Source organism: Neopelma chrysocephalum, unplaced genomic scaffold, assembly GCF_003984885.1.
Source record: "Neopelma chrysocephalum unplaced genomic scaffold, ASM398488v2 Primary Assembly neopelma1_59, whole genome shotgun sequence".
Lineage (NCBI taxonomy): Eukaryota > Metazoa > Chordata > Aves > Passeriformes > Pipridae > Neopelma > Neopelma chrysocephalum.
In genome coordinates this window covers 6510495-6531518 of record NW_020897714.1, presented here as the reverse complement: position 1 = coordinate 6531518, position 21024 = coordinate 6510495, and the positions used below count along the sequence as shown (strand labels likewise).

The 21024-nt window shown below is 36.3% G+C and overlaps 1 protein-coding gene across 1 annotated transcript in view; it reads right to left on the bottom strand.

Moving 5' to 3' along the window:
- The window catches only part of OTOGL (otogelin like), an 89240-nt gene that overhangs the window by 39325 nt on the left and 28891 nt on the right, over nt 1-21024 (bottom strand). The window contains exons 22-26 of the mRNA XM_027680368.1: nt 19350-19457; nt 17977-18115; nt 4208-4342; nt 3585-3731; nt 1797-1916 (exon numbers count right to left, since the gene is read on the bottom strand). Coding sequence (XP_027536169.1) covers nt 1797-1916; nt 3585-3731; nt 4208-4342; nt 17977-18115; nt 19350-19457 — 649 coding nt within the window. The remainder of the gene's footprint in view (nt 1-1796; nt 1917-3584; nt 3732-4207; nt 4343-17976; nt 18116-19349; nt 19458-21024) is intronic.

Sequence of the window (21024 nt, the reverse complement as noted above, 5' to 3'; positions counted from 1 at the left end):
CACTACGGATGGCTTTAGCCCTGTAAGTTCAAATAAAGAAGCAGCAGTAGGAAGGGAGCAACCCATTAAAAAAAAATAGAGTCAAAGATCATCATGATAACTTAAAATGGCTGAGATACAACTCCCTCACTTAAAGTCTCTTCTCAAAAAGAAAACAAATGAACATAAAAGTATAACAAAACGACACTCAGCTCAGAGAACGTGAGTTCATCCATGCTCTCTTGGTGCAGCAGAGAAGCCTAGGAGGGTGTAATGATGAATCCATAGGCATCACTGGGGTGTTTCAAAGCAGCCTTAGCTGCAGTGAAGTTGTCCACCTACACTACCCTTCTGTGCAGTTGCTCAGACACGACTGTGAGGGGATGGGGTGCCACTCCCAGAAGGGAGAAGTCCTGAAAGCATCCCATGCTTCACAGTGCTAATACAAGCATGATTGCCAGTAATAGAACTAGCTTCTAGGCCTCCAGCTATCAAATACTCCTTTACAGTACAGGATACTACAAAGGCCAAAGGTCCTTTTTGAAAAAATCCCTGAGGCCTACTGCAGGGTCAGATGAAGTGTCTGAGCACAGGCTATCAGGGAGGCCAAGGCTGAACTTAGATCCTAAGTGCTCTGGCAGACACTGAGATCAGGAGATTACACAAGATTTAACAAATATATATATATATATGTGTGTATATATATATATGTATATATGGCCACAAAAAGGCAGGTGCAAGTTTGAGCTGCGTAAGCAAAGGTCATAATACCCTAGAAGTTAATGTGCTATGCAAACACTACACACTTTCTTAAAGCAGCCATTGAACTGATAAAATGGTAAAGAAAAATTCGCACACTTCATACACATTTGTTTATCTATGACCTTCTAGATGAGCAATATAAATACCAACACTACACACTTGCCTTGCTTGCTCACACAATTTAAACATTTTATGTAGAACAAAATACAATCAAAGGGAGATATGGAGGCAGAAAAGCCTCAAAATCATTATTCCAAAGCATTCTTTCATGAGGCAAGAGATATTTGTTCATCTTCCTGCTGTGTCAAGGAGACGACAAATTAAAAACTGGTTCTGACAGACATCCAAAGGGAGTGCTTTATAAACACTGATTTTTCAGGAGGTTCACAAGATTATAAAACTTTACATCATTTCAGTACAAATGAAAAAAATACCTATTCTTCTGTGTTATAAAACCCAGTTGCATCATCCACTCTCTACAGCCCCCTTTCTTCCTCTCAGAAACCAAGTTTCCATACTGGGCTGTCTCTGTTCCTGTTCTGAGCCTTTTCCTTACATCCCTTCACCACCTCTGGTTTGTCAGTTTATTTTCTGTTTAGAAACTGCAACTAAACTAAATCATTTTTTTTCAATGTTCAGAAAGAAACTTTTTTCCAGACCTTTTTTCCCAGCATTCAGGTTCAATTTACTTTCAGTATCCTGGTGCCTCTAACACTAGAGAAATTACATTTGTTTCTAAAATTGGGATGAATCAAAAATAACAGAAGCAATGCACCTAACTTTGTAGAAAACTGAAATCCAGACAACTATAATAATTGTCTTACATAGGGGAAAACATATTCTTCCCTGAAGAGATTTTTTGCTTTCATTTAAATTCAATATGTGTTTGCTATAACATAAGACCTTAACACATTTCACATCGACAGACATAAAAATTAAAGTGTCCTCTTCTGCAGTGACCATAAGTTTAGAAAATCATTTGGTTATACTGTGCTCATTTATAAATTAAAATTATCATCTTTTTTCTCTAATGTTTTACTGGACATGGGACTTACCTGTCCTAATACCCAGCTGTCTCCAAACACCTGTGCATTTCTCACCTCCATGTTGTTTGATGTAGTGAGATCATTTGAAGTATATTTGTCAAAATTTCCACACAAACCTGCCAATTTACCCTGGAAGAGAAGAAGAATTTTTTTTCTTATAAACTGACAGTCAATAATTGGTACAATTACACACATGGAATGTAACGTTTTTTAACTGAAAAAGCTGAATGCAACTCTGACTTATACTTTAAAAATATCTGACACTCTGCTATGCTTACGGTTCCATATTGCAAATATCTTATTAAGATAAATCAGTGGATTTCTTCTTGTTTTCCAGAGCCTGTTCTTACTGTCTGCCTGTGAAAATGGACTGGAATCTAGTAATAACTCTTCTGAAAGCTTAGTACTGCATCCAGTACAAAAGTCAAAAGTTCAGGTGAATTACCTCATGATTGTGAAGTCTGCACTAGTTATTGTCATTAATACTTGCTACTTCTAATTTTAGCTCACAATAGCAAGAATATTTGTAATAACAGTTATAAAAGAGACAGCTGCAGATTTCTGGTGTTGGGCATGTGCTGCTGATGAAAAAAGTATATATACATGCATGCATATATAAATATATAGGAAAATAGAAATTTCTGCACAACAGTAAAAAGTAGGGTTGGATTTCTAAAGTGCTGTGGCTTACTCTAATAAATTCTTTTTTCACAAGGTCTGCTGCAGACATTATCTAACTGAACTGCAGCTTCTGGAAGAAACAGTCACTGGAAACAGAAAGAGCTGGAATTATTTGTGTTCCTGCATGCAACCTGTAGAACTGACCTCCCTGCTAGCTCACTGAAAAACAGAAGATTTTTTTTTTTCTTTTCACTCTGTGTATTTATTGATGATAAATCAGCTTGTAGGTGAAGTAAGTATTTTATGACTATTTTGACAAAAGCCTATAATAATTTTGCTTTAATACCACATTAGATGGTCATTATAGCTTTGACTTACACTTTGAAAAATCTGATACTGTACTCTAGCATAGCATGTTTTCTTTTCTTTTGCTGAAAGAGCCCCATCTTCATACATATGCTCATGTTTGAAACAAAAAAGAAATGTAATTCTGAAATGCACATATAAGGTTATTCTGCCAGGACCCAAAGACTGAATTACAGAGACACCAAGATAGATGATGATGTAGGAATGGAAAAGAGAAGAGTGACTGGAAAGAGACGGAGCCTCATATTCTTCCCTGAATCATGGCTGAACCCTGTCTCAATATACTCATTAGGTTTAAATGTCAGTTTTTGTCAAAATCCTTTCCTGTATTTTGTCTTCTTAAATTAAACCCAAGATATAATTACATCTCTTCATCTCAGAAGCCTCTATCACATCTCAGGGTGCAGTCCCATCATCAATCTAATCCAATCTGTGGTATAAACTTGCCGTCTTCCCCCTCACTAGATATGGAATTAAGAAAACATGCAGTGAACTGGGTAACTCAAAACTAACTCTTCCTTCCAGTCCCCAAAGTATCTCTGAGTCAGAGCTGAATCCCTGCCTATCTCCACAGTTGCAACACGTGGAGCAACAGAGTAAACGTGGATGTAGGAACCACTGTTTCTCTTCAGAAGTCACGTTCTCCATCTCTTCTTACCTGGGAAATGCTAGCACCTGAACACCATGATAAACAGCCATATCACTGAGAAAGCTAGTCTTGAAGAAAAGACAATCACAGTTATTCAATAAGAGATCACATTAGTGATATAGAGAAACTACACAAAATCTCAGGTTTTTATTTTGGCTCACCTTCCACTGAGGTCCAACTTTAACATGCATTGTAGTCTTCTTATCCCACAGAATTGTAATGTCCTGTTCTGGAAAGTGTATCACAGTATAATATCCAGCCTTCCAAAGCTGATATTTAGATTTGTTTTCCTGTCCCCTTAAGGTCTTCTGACAGAAAGGAATATTTATTAAGATCTAATAAAGTAATTCTACCAAGGTACACAGCCAGTTATCTACAAAGTGTATATCGAAGAATACTTGATCTTTAGCATATAGCTGAATCAATAATATTACTAGAAATGTTTTTTAATACTTTGATATTTTGTCTTTTCAATTATTCAAGTTTGCTTTGATTTTGTACTTTGGTTTCTCTTTCAAAACCAAGTGGAAAGAAACTCATAAATGCCAATATGTTTCAACTCCTTGAGACTTTTGAGCAGTCTTCTTTGTAGGACAGATAGAACTTGAAAAAAGCAATGAAAAAAAAAGATGTGTCCTGGGACCTGCTGCTTTATTCAGGCATAGACACTTGTATTATATTAACTCAGACTGAGAGATGCTTTCCAAAAACATGCTCCTCTAGAGCTGTAAATTTGCAATGCTTATCTTAAAGGGCAACCCAAAAAAGAAAGAAATTAACTAACCTGCTTCTCAGAAGGTTCACTAAAATAAATCTCAGTGTCTCCAACAGTGATGAAAACATTCTTTGAGCAAACAATATCATTGTCAAAACACTTTTTGTTTTGAGCAATTATAGATATATTTGAGTTATCTGTGCTCTGCAACATTAAGAAGAAATCATGTTACTTACAGATTCAATTGCATTTCACTCCTGCAGATTTATTCTAGGCTTACCATCACAAAAAGATGGATAATTTGGTATTCCCGCATTTTTTAAATAAATTTTAAAAAGTTATCAAACAAGGAAGTGAATTTTTAAATTCAAAGATGAACCCACAAACAACTCAAACTTTGGAGTTAAACACAAAGAGCCATTATGTTCAGCTGTGACTCCTTTTCCTGAGGACTTCACAAACTCAGAGAATCAGCCTACCTCTAAAATAAGAGTCTAGTTTAGGTTTTTAAAATGTGCTTATACATGGAATTGAATATTTATGGCTCAGTGCGGTTGTCAAAATTGAGACATGCTATAAAAAAAGCTTTATTTTTAAACCAAGGTACATGAGATCAAGCTGTTTTCATATTTTTAAAACCAAGAAACCTACCATCTGTCAGTAGTGGATAGAACAGTTTTTGTACCACCACCCATCAAAATTCACAAAACCATGAGTCATACTCAATGTTCTTGGAGGGGGCAAAGGTTTCTGCTGATATTTTTGTTTGTGGGCTGTTGGTTTTTTCTGCATTTAGAAGATTTGAATACTTTGTTGTCTTTTGATTTACTGGTATTTTAGTACCTAAAATTCAAATCTACTGCCTTCCTAACCCCGTATCTCTTGGCTCTCCAGCCTGTATATTAATTTTGAATTCTAGGCACAAAAAATCACTTTTGTACCTTGACTTAATATGTCTGTTTATTCACCTACAGCTTCTGTGGTTCTGTGGTTCTTCTGTCTCCTACACCTTGGTGCAGGGAAACTGTATTTTCAGAGTTGAAAGCACTACCACAACCAAAACCAAGGTTGACTTACTCTTACTATTTCTTAGTTTGTTTTCCAGTTCATTTCTGTACCAATCCTTACAAATCAACAAGAAGCTGTAACTATAGAAACGACTTGAGGGAGTTAACTTCATAACATTAATATGAGCCAATAACAGTGCTTCTGAATCTGGTTTAATTTTTAATGGAATTCAGTCCTACAGTCATCACAAACCTGAAACAGATATGAAATAAAAAAGCTATATATCTCACCCATCGAGTCATCTAGTCTTATATGGAACACTTGGGTAGTGCTGGGAACAAAGATGTTTAAACTCCTCTTCTTACTCCCATGCTCCTTTAGACACTCTCCGAGACTATGATTTGATGAAACTAATTGCAGGTGCTAATAGCCATGGTGGGCAAGATGGGAATTTCCCCAGTCCTGGGAACTCCTCTTGGCTCCCAGCATTCCTCTTGGAGAGCTCCCCTTGGCCATAATGGGAGGGATCCCTTGCCTTGGTTTGTGCCCACAGCATTTCTCCCCAGAGCTTTGTTCCCTCCTGTGGTCAGTGTACTCCTGAAAGGTGCTGGCTATTTACTCCTAACCACTCCTTGCCTGTCTCACATTTGTACCCTTATTTTTTCTTTTTTCATCAGAATTCAAGAGTAAAAAAAAAAAATCAGCAATTTTTCCTCGGTGAGGAGCACTGCAAACAGAAAATACAAGTGCTATAGGAAGCAGTTTGTATGTTTTTTCTTAATAAAGGTCATAGTGACCAAGCTCTCCGAAGAACACTAAAATAAAACCAAACCCAACCCCAGATGATAGAAAGTGTAGAGGTATTTTTTTGCCACACAGAGGAGGTGCTACAGTTTTACTGTCCTTAGTCTAGCATGGCCCACAAGCCAGAGGTTGCTGCTACTTGGCATAGAAAACACGCTACAGCAGGCATGAGCTAATGCAATGAACACAAGGTGTGGAAGACATCCTGCAAGCTCTGTGTTACTCTAATGCCAGGGGTTAAGAAACAGATGATATTTGTCATCAGTAAGCTTGGAAGACAATAGTTACAGTGAGTAGAGTTAGTCACTAACTGCTTAGTAGTAAGAGGGTGTAGGAAATCAGCTCTCCATGATTTAGCAGGGGAATTCAGTTTAAAAGTATTGGAAGCTTCAAGGTAAAGAAAAGTTCATCTGTTCCATTCTGTTGTAAAGTTGTTTTAGGTTGCAGTCAGAATAAAATTGGTCACTACCTTATTGGGAAATACACTGTGTTTTAATTAAGCCAGGCTTGCTGCTTGAGTCAGTACAATAATTATTCCCCTCCAAGTCAGGTAACAGCCCGGAGCATTTTTGGATTTATTGGAGGTGATGTTGTAAATCAAAAAGGAGACAATCTCATTACTTTTGTAGATAGGATACAAGCTGATACATTTTGTATCTGGCCAAATGAAAAGTGAACAAGGAAACTACCTCCCCACCATGACTCAGTACAGCGAAGGACTTTGCTTGCAGTCTCTGGGTCTCTTTGATGTCTAGGACATTGTGGGCTCTTTTCATTGCAGAATTAATTCCTCTTCAGTTAACCTAATCTCAGCAAAAGGGGACACTCTGAGTTAATAGGGAACACTGTCTTCACTGTAAGAAAAGACACGGAGGACTTGATTTTAAATAAGGATAGTTAAATCAGGCTAATTATCCCACAGTAAAAATACACCTTTTTTGGCAATGAAGGCAAGTCCTTGAAGCAGGAGCGGGTTATTAGTTATGCTAATTGAAGCTGCTGCCTGTGCCTGACAGTCCAGGCCAATCCCTTCAGCTGAACAGCATCAACATACTCAAGTCAGAAGTTTTTATGTAAGGTTGGGATTTGAGCCAAGGGCAAAGCTGAGTTATATTTCAAGTTAACTCTGCAATAGAGAGGAGCCTGGAGCCAGGAAGTGTTTTGCTGACCAAAGCCAGAACAAGGAGTCCTGAAGACATGTGAAGTGCTTCCTTACTTGTAGGACTGCGTGATGGTGTAAAATTACTAGAAATTATGCAGGATGGAAATGCAGAGAGACAGTGGTGGTGGTTCAGTATGAGTAAGCCAGACATTAAGAAAAAAGGGCTGTGCTTTAAATCCTAAGTAATCTGTGCTTCCTCTTTTTCTAATTAAACGTTAGACCTAAACTCAAACACAAAAAACATCATTATGGATTATAGATCTCTTACAGCTCAAAGCTTCCACAAAAATATTTGCTCTACATACATACTCTTGCCATTACTTCCATCACAGTCTTTAAGTTATTCTATAACTGCTGCACATGCAGCCTCCTCTTTCAACAAATCAAAAATAAAGTGCAATTGAAATTGAGTACTTAACTACTGCCAATGCAAAAGAAAGGACTATTAGATAAAGTGAGGATCATTTTTTAATGTTTATATAAGACAGTAAAGTCTTAGGCAAATCTCAAGAGTTCTTAGGGAACGTAATAGTATAAATGATAATGATCGAGTTCCATCTCTCCAATCTGCACTGAATTCACACAGATATGAAAACAAGCGTTTGTCACGACCACTAGAAGAAATGTCTGAGTAGACACTAGGAGCAGGTCTAATGAATAACAAGGTGGGGGTTTTGTTGGTTTTGGGTTTTTTTTCTGCACAGCCTTTTTCCAAGGCAGTCACTCTTTACCTTTTTAGGTAAAATGCACCCAACAGGGGATGTACTACAGTTCATCATGTGAAACCTACTTACGCTGACAGAAACTAGAAATAAAATGGTTTTCCCACTGCAAGAGTATCTTCCCACGTAAATTACCATATCCAGCCTGTTCCAACTTAATGTCAGTTTCTTTGTGATAACATGGAGTTGCCAAGCAACAGAAAAGACAAAGTCACAGCTCCGGGCAGTCAGTCAAAAGCTCATTGTCAGTCCCACTTCTCAGGACATTCTTTTTCTAGACTTTGCTGCACTTTTTTTCCATATTTCTTCCTAGTCAAAAAAGCAAAGCACTGCTTTCCTTTTTCCTCTCTCTTTCTTTTTTTTTCTTTCTTTTTTTTTTTGGCAGTGCTTGGGAATGCTAGAGTTTATTTTTATTATGAACCTTCTATTTCAATATCCTGTTAGAAATTTTCTATCCCTTTTAACCAATAACAGTACTGTACAGTGTGCTTACATAGTCAAAATGCAGCCTGGGAGAGGACAATTTAAAAGTGGTTGTATTTATTTCTTTGAAAGTTTCATTAAAGTCTCTAACTGTTCAGCGTAAAGACTCATTCCGTTCTTAATACCCCAATTTACCCATTGTTTTTGGTTTGTTCCCTACAATATACTAACTTGCAAACTAGGTTGGACATAAAGGCATCTAAGGATATACTGGAAATAGATTAGTCCTATCTTCCTTTTGTTTTAATGACACTTTAGATGTTTTCATATCTAGCCACACAAACAAGTGCGAAAAGCTCTAAAAATACAGAAAAAATATACAGTAATATAAAAAGTAGAATTTGCTTTCTCCTTTGTACATATTTCAGAGAGATACCCTTAGCTCTGTTCAGACCTCATATTTCAGATTTTATGGAAAGTCAGAATTAGTTTGGTTGTTGTTTACTGGGCTCTGAATTTCTTCTGAAGGAACTTAACAATTGAAACTATTACATCTAGTAAGCTTGAACCTAGGAGAAGTAAAACATCTTAACACAGATTTAGTGAGCACTTAGACATAAATATTTAAGTGGTTTTGGAGAGCAGGAAAATGCCTTGGCACCTGACATGTACTTGCTGTTAGTTTCTTGTACCATTATATTGGGGACTTGATCGCCAGATAATCAGTAAAAACACATTAATTATGCAAAACTTATTTTAATTTACACCAAGAAGCATCTCTTATTGAAAGACTTCTTTTGTTTTCCTGCTGCACAAATTTCTCCTGTACCTTTTCAAAATTATAAGTATACATTCATGTAATTTTATTTCATCCCTGCTTTTGCATTCTGTACAAATTTGTATCATCAAATGTTCTTTCCCATAGCTATTAAAACAATGGAGCAATATTACTTGGAGTCAACAGATGGCACTGATACACATTGTCTCAGTTTGGGAAGAAATCCACGTGAAAGTTGGGAAAAATACCACAGGATAGTAGGTGATCCTCTTACAGGAGAGGGAAAAGAGAGGAAATGAATAGTAATAATACTTTTTTTTCCCACTGATGTTATGCATTTCTATACAAGTATTAAAAAAGAAAAAACAAACAAACAAAAAAACACATTTAGGACCTAAGAACCCGATGACTAAATTGCTTATGCACATGCACATAAATTTTCTTTTCCTCTGCATCTACATGGCTGCAGATTATTTTCACTTAAAATAGGGCAAGGAAGCTTGCAATACACTTGTAAGACATGACACATTTTTAGCTTTGTAGCACAGTTGAGTAGAAATGGAGGAGTGCAACATGATTGAGTAGATTCACTGATGAAATTTCAAGGGGAGTGAGATTATTCCAGTTACTGACTCATCCTCAAACAACTTCCAGATGTTTGTTAATGCATCCATGATAACTCTTTCCTATTTCTTTAAAAGCAACTTCTGAAAAGGATGTATCTCCAGCAGAAAAAACTGTCAAAAACTCAAGAAAGATGTATTAAAAGCATGTATACATACATATATGTATGTATACAAGCAATAGGAAAAATATATCATTATATCTTTATTATACATAGGTGGTTTTGTAGAAGATTTTATTGCAATATAGAGTTGTTGGATGTTCTGAGTTTTTGTCAACAATGAAATCCAAATAATTTTTTTAAATCTACGGCTAATAATGAAAATAGATGACAGCAAATATTTTATTCTATCTACTTAAAATAGAACCTTGTTCTAACTCAGGGGTTCTCTAATTTTGAAAAAGTTGATTAATCAGATAGAGATCACTGGAAAGGTTTTGTTTTTCTTTTTTATATTTTAAGAGAACCATACTAAAAGTTTTGAGAAAAGGTCATTTAAAGCAAATTTTCTTCTGTTTCATTTACCTAGCTTTGCCTGCTTGTGTATCAGATTTGGTTTTGCACAGGTCACATTACTTCAATTCCTGTCTAATTAAAAATGAGACCGTCTGCGGATTAAAGATTTGGGAACATTTGAATATTTGTTTCCAAGTAACACATTATGTAACATGAGCTGTTCTGAATTACAAATCAGCAGCACAGTTGGTGGTGTTAGTTTTAATATCTAAACATGTATTTTTATGAAACCTGTTAGTGTTGTTTTATTAATAAGTTCAAGACAAATGCCAATATTTTATCATTGTTGGTTGTAAAGATAAAGTACAAGACAACAGGAAAAAAGGATAAGAGCTCCAGGAAATTATGGCAGGACCTAGAAAGCTAGAACTTGCACAAAGCTTTTATGTTTTTCAGTATAAAAAAAGTTAAATATGTTCATTTACACTGCTAAAGCTTCGTTCCTATACATTCAGAAAAAAAAACAAACCTAAACCTCATGTCCTGATCTAAGTCAAAGTAAATTTAATTCACACTTCGCGTAGCTCACTGACAACAACCAGAGACAGAGGCTATAAACTGCTAGGCAGCATCCACAGGTGACTAGCCTGAGCTTCCCACTGCTTCAAACACAAAACAAAGAGCTTTCATTTTACTACTGCCAACACACCATACAGCTTCCTGAAGCAACAGCACATGATGCTGAGTTTTGTTTATCTTTTACTGTGTTGTATCATCAACAGTCCGCAAAGGTATACCTTCCAGAGGCGCTCCAACTCAGGCAGTCATTCTTACAAGGAACTGCCTTTTCAGGCAGCCATCAGAGTAAAACATTTGAGTCAGTATAGCCAAAGGACTGTTTGATGCTGAACACCAATGCAAAATCGGAAATTCAAGGCAAAAGGTTACTTTCTTCAAGCTCTGTGGTCACTAAATGGCAAGGTCCTCAGAAAGAGGATCCAACTTCTGAGTCACACGATGAACACACCGCCTCCAAATTGCCATTGTCATGGTAAGAAACTTTTCTCCAAGCCTTTCCTGGAAGCCCTCCATGCTAATCTGCACAAATTGAAAGAAGTCTTTCCTTTGTTGGAGAATAAAATTGATTCATTCACAGCATAATTTAATGGTCTGGAGAATCAGGTGGGGGAGACAGAAAGGCATGTAGAGGCAATTGAGTCTGAAATCATTGATCTGAAGAAAATGGAACCAGAGCATAAACCCATTGCCAGCTGTAATCAGATCTTTTGCTCACAGAAGGAATAGAGCAAATAGAAAAACAGGTACAGCAAAAGACAAAGATGGAAAGGGTTTGTTATTGACCCTTAGAGAACTTCCAGAGATCCAAGAAAAAAAGAGGACATCCAGAAAGGTTTCCTCTGAAATGATGGGACTGATGAAAAGCAGACTATTTGTATTCTTCACAATTTATTCACAGTAAATAATATTTTCACTGAAGTGTAGTCTCTCTCTTGTTTGGACACAAATTTTCATACAACTTGTCAAGAAACGCATCATTATTTCTACACAGTTATTGTTGCTATAAATTATATGACAAGTGTTTTAGGCGGACATATTTTGGCACATCACTTACTCATGAAACTATTTGCTGGAATGTGGTTTGAGGATCAGATATGTTAATTGAAAAATTTAAGGCATTCTGATTGTAACCCCATGTAACAGTTTTATTTATATAACTTATTTATTTATTATAAAAGATGAAAATTAGAGTCTGATGTCCAATTTTAAACATTTGTAATTTCAAATTCAACATTATTTACTTTCCCATTAAAATTTTCAGAATCTATTAAAAGAAATCATTTGTCTTAACTATGAAGACTCAGCTTGACAATGTTAATTAACCATGAACCTTCAACTTTAATCCTCCATAGGATGACTAACAGCAAGAAGAATGTATTTATTTTACAAATAGCTTATGAGAGAGACTGTGCAAAATAATATTTAATTCTACAGGTTTGCCAATTTAATGGATCTACAGACTGGCTACCTGGCACAAATGATGTTGAAAAAAAGCTGCACAAAAAATAACAGATATAATAAGGGGAGAAGGGATAAAAGCTACTTCTGAATCCTCAGATATGACAAATGAGTAACTGAAAACTTGTTGCTTTGTGTGTGACTGCTCTAACTTATGCCCAGTCGTCATTTAACAAATTTACCGATCAAGATAAATACGTCAGCAAGGAATGGCTAAAATATCATCAATGCATCAACCAACCTCTGTATTAAGCACTCTAATAAAAGTATCATTAACTAAGAGCTTTGAACTTCAAGTTACAAAATAAGGAGAATGCAAGAAACGAGCTGCTTTGCTGTATTCCTCAGGGCAGACCAGGCATCTACCTCTGGGGACTCCTCATCAATAGGATAATCATTTGGGAAACTGTAGCAGTGGTTCCCAAGATCATGTATGTTTTGTTAAATGAACCTCTGCCTTAACAAATGGGCTCTCTTGTGATGTCTCCTGACCCAAAAGAGTTACACCTGCAATTCTAATTAGCATAATGGTTCAATTAGTTGATCAAATAGATCAAACAGTTGTTGCTTTTGTAATCATCCAACAAACTTTGGCTTTAAAAGAGCCTTCATGGTTGCATGAAAAAGATTAAAAAGATGACTTTAAAATTGTCAAACGCCCAATGTCAGGTGCAAAGTGAAAATATTTTTATCGCATCCTTTATGTTAACACTTATCTATAGAATGGGAATACTTGAGGAGGAGGGCTTAGTTTTGCTGACTTCCAACTTTCAGGATACAGGAAAAAAATAGTCCATTATTTTCTCTGCTCTAGGACCTTACTGACAACCTACTAAAGTTAGTGGAAATACTGAATTGGGGGTTTTGTGTTTTTTTAAAAGGTAGATAAGCATTGCAGCAGAACATTGCAACAATTCTGTCTGTCATTTGAGGATATTCTGATGGGTAGACTATCCTTCTACACTCTTCCTTGGAGTCTCCCCCAAAGCAGAGAAAGTATAATTCTGCTTCATGGAAGAGAACACATCTGAGGCACTCCAAGGTCACAGACCCTACAAGCATTAATAAGGACACTGAGCTGCAGGATTGAAAGCCACCACAAAACTAGAAAAATGCCAACACTTGTCATAGAAAGACAGCAATTCTTCTTTAAAAGCAGAAATCTATGAAACAGCAATTGGAAGAAACAGACCACAACTACTAATAACACACAGTAAAAGTTTACCAGAAAAATAGCACCATTTTGTTTGAGAAAGAATGTAGCATCATCAAAGACAAAAAATAAGCAAAAAATAGAAGAAAACAAGATATTTAAATACTTTCAATTAAGAAACTGTCTGACTTTAAAATCATCATTCTTATTTAGATTAGATAAAATGAAGTGTTTTCATGATCTACACTGATAAACAAGTTGGTCTGCTAAGACTTTTTCTTTTTTACCTTTGAAATTACTGAGGTTTTAAAATATTAGAAGTAAATATTGATGTCTTCTCTGCGAATGTCATCTATCTATACAGAGACTTCTTGGTGTGTAACGTAACTCCTAATTCCTTGATAAGGATGATGGTATCATTTCATGAGACATTACTGCCCTAGTTTTCTTAATTGCTGCATTAAATCTTCTTGGTAATTTTCTGAGAGATGGATATATCTGTTGAACGAGTTATAAAGGGCTTTTTCATACACCTGCTGTCATCTTAAACAAAAAGGCCTGACAGATGATACTGATGTTGAAAACAAAGTTTGAAGTTTCATAATTGGCTGGAAGTTGATACTTGATTTTTCTCCCACAAGGGCACAAGAGCTCCTTATTAAAACATAATAAAAGGTAAGGGTGAGTTCTTTGCTTGGTACAGTGCAATACAATGGCAAATCAAATAGTTGTTCTAACATTTGGGGAGGCCAATGGCCAAATCAAACAATAAGGGCTGGTGACATGTATGGGAACCACATATTGTCATGCCACTAGGGACATTAGATTCAGATTGTTGCACTCATTTCTACATCTGGGAAGAGCTAGTATACCAACTAATTTATTGTAGCTATAACTTCCCATATTGCACTGCTACAACACCTTTGTTTAGAGTATATAACTTAGCAGAGACAAAGCTGTCCGCTTCTCACAGGAAAAAGGTTAGTAAAAGTGAAAGGACAAATACAAATATTGTATATACAGTGTTGTATATACAATATTACAGCCACTTCAGCTGCTTCAATTTCAAGTGTCTGGCAAGCATTTCACATGTTATCCATAAAAACCAGCCTTGTAACAGCACTGCAAACTACCATTAAATCAATGGAATATGTACTAGCAGCTATCAAATCTACGATGTTCTGTAGTACCTTACAGGCAGGCAACATGAAGCACACAGCACACACAGCCCCATGGCAGGGGGATTGGACTAGATGATCTTTACCCAAATCATTCTATGATTCTGTGATTGTACTAAAAAAAAAAAAAAAAAAAAAAAGAAAAAGTTGGTTTGTAGAACAGGATGCATGATTTAGGTGCTGCCCTGCTGCTGCCCTGGACAGCTGTGCCTGCCAAGATGTTAGGCAAGGCATTTAAAATTTGCAGCTATATATATATATATTTTCCCACCTTTCATCGAGCTTCCCTGTTTGGATAACAGGCTATAAGAGACAGGGCTCTCTTGCATACCTTCTGAACAAATAGTAGCTCAAAGTAGACTCATTATATTACTCATCAGATACTACTATTAAAAATGTATTCACTCGGCCACAATACAGGGGAAGGAGATTAGAGAGAGAGAGAGAGCGAGAGAAATCAAAACCTCTACTCTAGGAATAAAGAAGTGTATTTCAAACAAGAACAACCTCGTTATGCCATCAAGTCTGCATATAAAATGTAGCTTAACCACATCAGTATGTGGTACAACTGTAGAGTAACTGTGTACATGCAAATAAAAGCATATGTGAAATTGCAGAACAGATGACACCGGATTATCACTCAGGCTGCCACTATGAAGATGTCAATTACATCTGTTTCATTTATTTTTCTCACATAAAATTCTATTCCTGCATAATAGTAGCTAGTTCAGTGCCTATCTTCAGGGTAGTGTAGTTACAAGGGGTGTTTTGTGTTCATTGATTAGCATATTTCACTATTGAATTTCATCTTCCATTTTATTATGTAGTGTTTTCTGCCATAAGATCTTCTGAACCTTTTGTTTCAGCTGTTCAGACTGATTCTTTATCATCAGCATACTCTACCTCAACCCTCACACCACCTTTTCAAAATTGTTTCTGAAGATGCTGAATGCAGGTCTGAGCACAGATCCCTGTGTGATGCCACCAGGATTTTTCTGTTCTAAAAAACAAAGGCCACTTATTCCTATCTTTTAACTTCAGACTATTAATTAGTCTAGCAGAGGGCAACAAAGACCATTAAGGGATTGGATCATCTCTCTTACGAGGAAAGGCTGAGGGAGTTGGGCCTGTTCAGCCTCGAGAAGAGATGACTGAGAGGGGACCTTATAAATGTCTACAAGTATCTGAAGGGAGGATGTCAAGTCAGGCTCTTCTTATGGTGCCAAGCAATAGGAAAAGAGGCAACAGGCAGAAAGTGATGCACAGGAAGTTCCACCTGAATATGAGGAAGAACTTTACTGTGCACTGGAATAGATTGTTCAGAGAGGTTATGGAGTCTCCCTCACTAGAGATATTCAAGACCCATCTGGATGCAATCCTGTGCCATGTGCTTTGGAATGACCCTGCTTGAGCAGGGAGGTTGCACCAGACCCTTCCTGTTAGTCCCTTCCAACCTTACCCATTCTGTGATTCTGTGACTTCATGTCTCAAAGAATCCTCATTTTCATCCTATGAGAAACTAGTCTCTAAAAAATACTCATTGAAATCTTTCTCAAAAAGGTCTTTAAGGTAAAATACACACACATTGACTTGACTATCCTCACCCCTATATTTATTGTTTTTGGAATAACTCAGAAGATTGATCATGCATGAATTTCTTCTTTTATCAAAAAAAAAAAGGGGGGGGGATGCAACTCTTCCTCAATTGCAATTTCTCTTTATTATAATTTATATGAACTTCCTTCATATGTAAATCAGACATATTGGTCTGTTCCTGTCAAATTCAGTCATTAAGTCCTTTTAAAATATTTGGTTATATTGCCATCTTCCATTCCTCTGATTCTAGGATTGCACATCACACAGTTCATCAGTTCTGTGTTTTAGTTCCCTCAAAGCTCTTGGGCATCTGCCATATGATCCCATCCTTTGTTTCTTTTTCTTTTTTTTTTCCCCTAAAAATACTTCAAACATTTCACAGTCAAAAATTAGTCCACAGATACATCACCTGTTCCAGATATAATTATGCCATGCCTAATTTATAATAAAGAGTCCTTTAATATAGATCATGAAAGTTTTCCATATACTAAAGAAGAAAGAAAAATTATGAACAAATTTGGCTACATTTGCTGAGTTTGGGGAAAAAATAAAGCTTGAAAAGCTGAAAAAAGCCCAAGAAGTCTTAAAAGTGATCCATGTAGGCAGCATTTTCATCACTTTTGTCATGTTCACCTGAAGAATGGCCCATTGGCAGTGTGCCACATGCCTTAATTATCTGCCTACCAACTTTATTCTCAGATGACAAATGCTCCCCGTGGTTTGTTTCCAGGTAGGTTTTTTTCTCACACAGTAGAGTGGCAGGTGACATTTGATTGTAAAAGCAAAACATTCCAGTATCACACTAAAGTTTTTAAAAGTAGCATGGATTTGTCTTATAAACCTGTCTGAATGGATAGCATAAGAATTAAGAAATGACAAGCCACCTTTCCATCTCATCATACAGGAAAGAAGATTTTACAGGTAAAGTAATCCCTGTTTTTTACATCTTAGTGGAGGAAGGTTTGTACAAAGGTTCATATACCTCTAAGAGTAAGAGCTCTTTTATATGATACACGCCTGGAGTTTGCTCTGAGGTATTATTATCTTTACCAAACCTCTCTTCTTTTTTTCTTTTTAAACAAACTCAAAAATCTGGAACCAATTTATTTTATTTCACAGCTGTGAATACTCTACTAAAGCATATATGAAATAAACTATTTGTAGTAGTCCTTGTTGAAAAACTGGGCTTTTTTTTAAGGCTAGACAGTCAGGAAAAGGAGTATTCTTCTAAACATATTACTGTAACTGAGAATATAGACTCTTCATCTTAAAAATAGCAACAATGATAATAAACAATAGTGAGTTTAGTAACAGAATATATTTCTAAATGTCAGTAATCGTATTTTTAAACAAAGAAGGCTAGCAATGTACTGTAAATGTGTGCTGTGAGGAACATTAGCATGTAGCTGCCAGACAATTTCAATGATTTCATTGTTGAATTATGAAATCATTGAGTTTGATATTATTATTATACACATAAAATCCAGATCTGATGCAGATCACATTCAAGAAGAATTCCAAGCAGCCAGAGGTCATCAATGACCCTCTGCCAAGCGGGGTTTATAGATAATTATTAAATAAATATAGATTATACCTAGTTTGAACAGTTTCTATAGTGTTATTCTTTGCTCATTGTGATGAAAGCAAGGTTGAGGTAGAATAGAGAACATTGGTTTTTATTTTTTCTAAACCACATAGATATGCAAGAACGCAACCATTTACCATTCTCAAACAGCTGAGCACAAAATGTCATTTACAGATTCTTCCTTCACGTCTTTTCCTACACCTGTTTTCTTAATGTTTCTTTCTATAGGTCAACTCCCAGTGTTCAAAATACTTGTCCTTTCATGGAAACTTTCACTTGGACACACCAAAATGTATGAACAATCCTCTTACCTTTAGCAGGTAAGTTTGGCAGTCACTGACATAATCATATTCCAGTCCATCAAAGGTATAATAATGCCGATCTCCATAAATAGTGCATACAGCAGGACAGGGGTAACTGGTGCAATTGAATATGCCTCTCCGGCAAACACTGTAGGGAAAACTAATAATCATTATCTTCTCATAACAGGATTATTTTCTGTATAATTTCCAAAAAAGATTTCTTGGGTTCTTTATTTCAAATCATGCAGAAATTCATGAACGGAAGAAAATTCTTGAAACAGAGAGCTATTCTCTGGATTACTTTTGAAGTTATTGGTGATGCCATGGCAGAAAAGTGTTGAACATTTACCATCAGTCCATATGTACAGTAAAAATGCATAAGAAATAAATTCAAATCTCAAACTTTTCATGGCTTATGTTAATATTTCCATCACTGCCTCCAGTACAGATAAGACACCATGCCACAACATGCTCGTTCATAAAACATGGATATTATTTTTTTTTCTCAAGGAATTTTGCACATATTTGCACATATTCAAAGCAAAATACTGTAAGATTTTAAGTTATCAGACAAGTATGAAATGAGTTTAAGAAATTAATGCTGATATTTTGCAGGAATACTTTTCCTGTCAGCTAATTCAGTGGTTTACACAAATTTGTATGAACGTAGTATTGGCATCCTCTAGTTTTGCTTGTGTAAGTGTAAATGCTCATTTGATTTGCCAATGCAATTTTTAACTGATTGAAAGCTGTCAAGCCGATCTTTTTTATTCCATTATTAAATGTATACTTAACTGAATATAGATATTTTGGCTAGCAAATTATAATTAATGAAAAACTGTTTTGTGTCAGTATGTATCAGGTAAAGCTCCTTAAAAAGATGCTGTGTGCTAGCTCATTTTTCAATTCTAATGGCCTTTTTTTTTAAGTTACTCACCTTCTTCCTATACAGTCACTCGTGGTAACTGGTAACTTACACTGCAAAGAGTCGAGTTCCCAAATAAGCAGACTATTTACTACTGTCATACATTTAATCTCTCTTTTTTCCTCCTTAGTTGTTTTTCATGATATTCTATTCTCCAGAAGCCAAATGTCTTTTCTTTCAGAGATTAACTAATATGTGTGGAATTAAGCATTTGGATTTGACTGCTTTTTAGCTTGGATATCTTCAGCTTACTTTATAGATCTGAAGAAGCACTACCCCCAACGTCTTCCTACTTATCCAAGTCTATTAGTGAGCCTAATAAAAGATATATCCTGTAACAGTCTATAAGAAAGCATATTTTTGATTTAAAAGTATTCAACAAATTTTCTCTATTAGTTTCACTTTGGGTCTAAGAGATCCAGATGATTTGGAAGTATGCAAAATGAATGTCACTCACCAGGTGTAACATGGTGTAGCTATCACTTCTCCTGACAGAAATTCCCTGTCTTTCCAGGTGCATGGACAACTATCAGGAATATAACATTTCCCTCTATGCTCAGCCATCCTTTAAAATAAAAGAATTAGGAAGACAAAGGAGTAAATTCACAAGCAGATCAACATAACTGAATATGTACTGTATTGTCTAAACACCACTAAGGGCAACCGGTCTTCCATCCAGCCAAGGACAATTGTTTCATCAGCAAAAGTTGTCCAGATCAAGTAATCTCCACTTTGCACAGCTGAAGACCTCACTAGGTCCTTCTATCCTTCTATCTGGAAAGGGGTATGTTGGTGTGGGGCAGCAGCTCCCATGCAGGAGCATAGGTGATGTAGGTACTCCCCCCTGAAAACTGCAGAGCACCTGCGTATCATGCAAGCTGCTGAGGCTGCAGCAACTGTCCTGTTCTGAGTGCAGAACAGCAAGCTGGGCTATGGCAGCTGTTGCAGAGTTAGCAGAACTCTGCCATAGCCAAAGAAACACAGTTTACAAAGGGCCATTTTGGAGGTTACCTGCCTACACCAGGGAAGTTGAAACAACTAACAAGGTTACAACAAAACATTACTGACACTCCCAGTGCTGCTCTCTCTTTAGGGGAACAATTCCTGCAGTTGTCATTGCAGTATATGGCGTAAAGTACAGAGATGATTTTCAAAGTACAATCTTGAGATTTTTTCATTTGAAGTGGAAGTTTAAAGGAATACAGAGTTTAAAGTTTTCTTCACCCCATCACTGGTTCAATAAACAATAATCAGCTCTAAGTAAATGAGTCAAGTATCCAGAAAAGTTACTAAGGATAGGAAAACACCAGAGCAGATAGCTTGGGAAAGTAAGAGTCTCTGTCAACGGAAGTTAAATATCTGTCAAGAATAACATGGGTATTGCTGATGCTGCCTAAGGGCAGGAGAAAAATTTAGCCCCATGGGATCCCTTTCCATATACTTCTACAATTCAATTCAGCCTCTTACATCTCCAGCTCAGTGTAAGGGTGACTTTCAGTGTATCTTTGGATGATAAATTTACAGTCATTCTCAGTTCATTTCCTCATGAAAATCTGTGCTGTTCTATTCAATTTTTAAAGCATACAAGAGACTTTGAGTGTTTCTAATTATTTGTCACCTCTTCAGCTACTGACTAAAAGAACAACAAGCTATCATGTAAGAATTTTAACAATAGAAAATGTAAAACATTTTTCATTTAAGAAGACCATTTTTTGCATACTAGAGTCCATCTTGTCATGGGTTTCCAAAGAAAAGGGTTTCAATACTACGCACAATCTCCTCTACTTTACAAGCACTATAAGTACCCAGGATGCTAGAATAAGGTGCCAGACTCCAGAAGAATTCAAGATTCCGTCCCAAAATGTTAGGTCATTCAGTCAAACAACGGGTAGTGGTAGAAATAAGGTGGGAAAGGAGAAACAATGAGAAGAACAGCATCTCAAGATAATAAAAAATTGACATTACAGTAAAATGTCTCATAACGAGGTTGTCATGACTTGTCCACTTAGATTTAATATCAGGAGGTATATGCTTAACATTTTCTTTTATAAAAATAAAACTTCTGAACCTAATTTTAAGATAATCTGGCTTGCCCCTTCCTAGCTAAAAGCCATACTCACTTCTCAGAACCA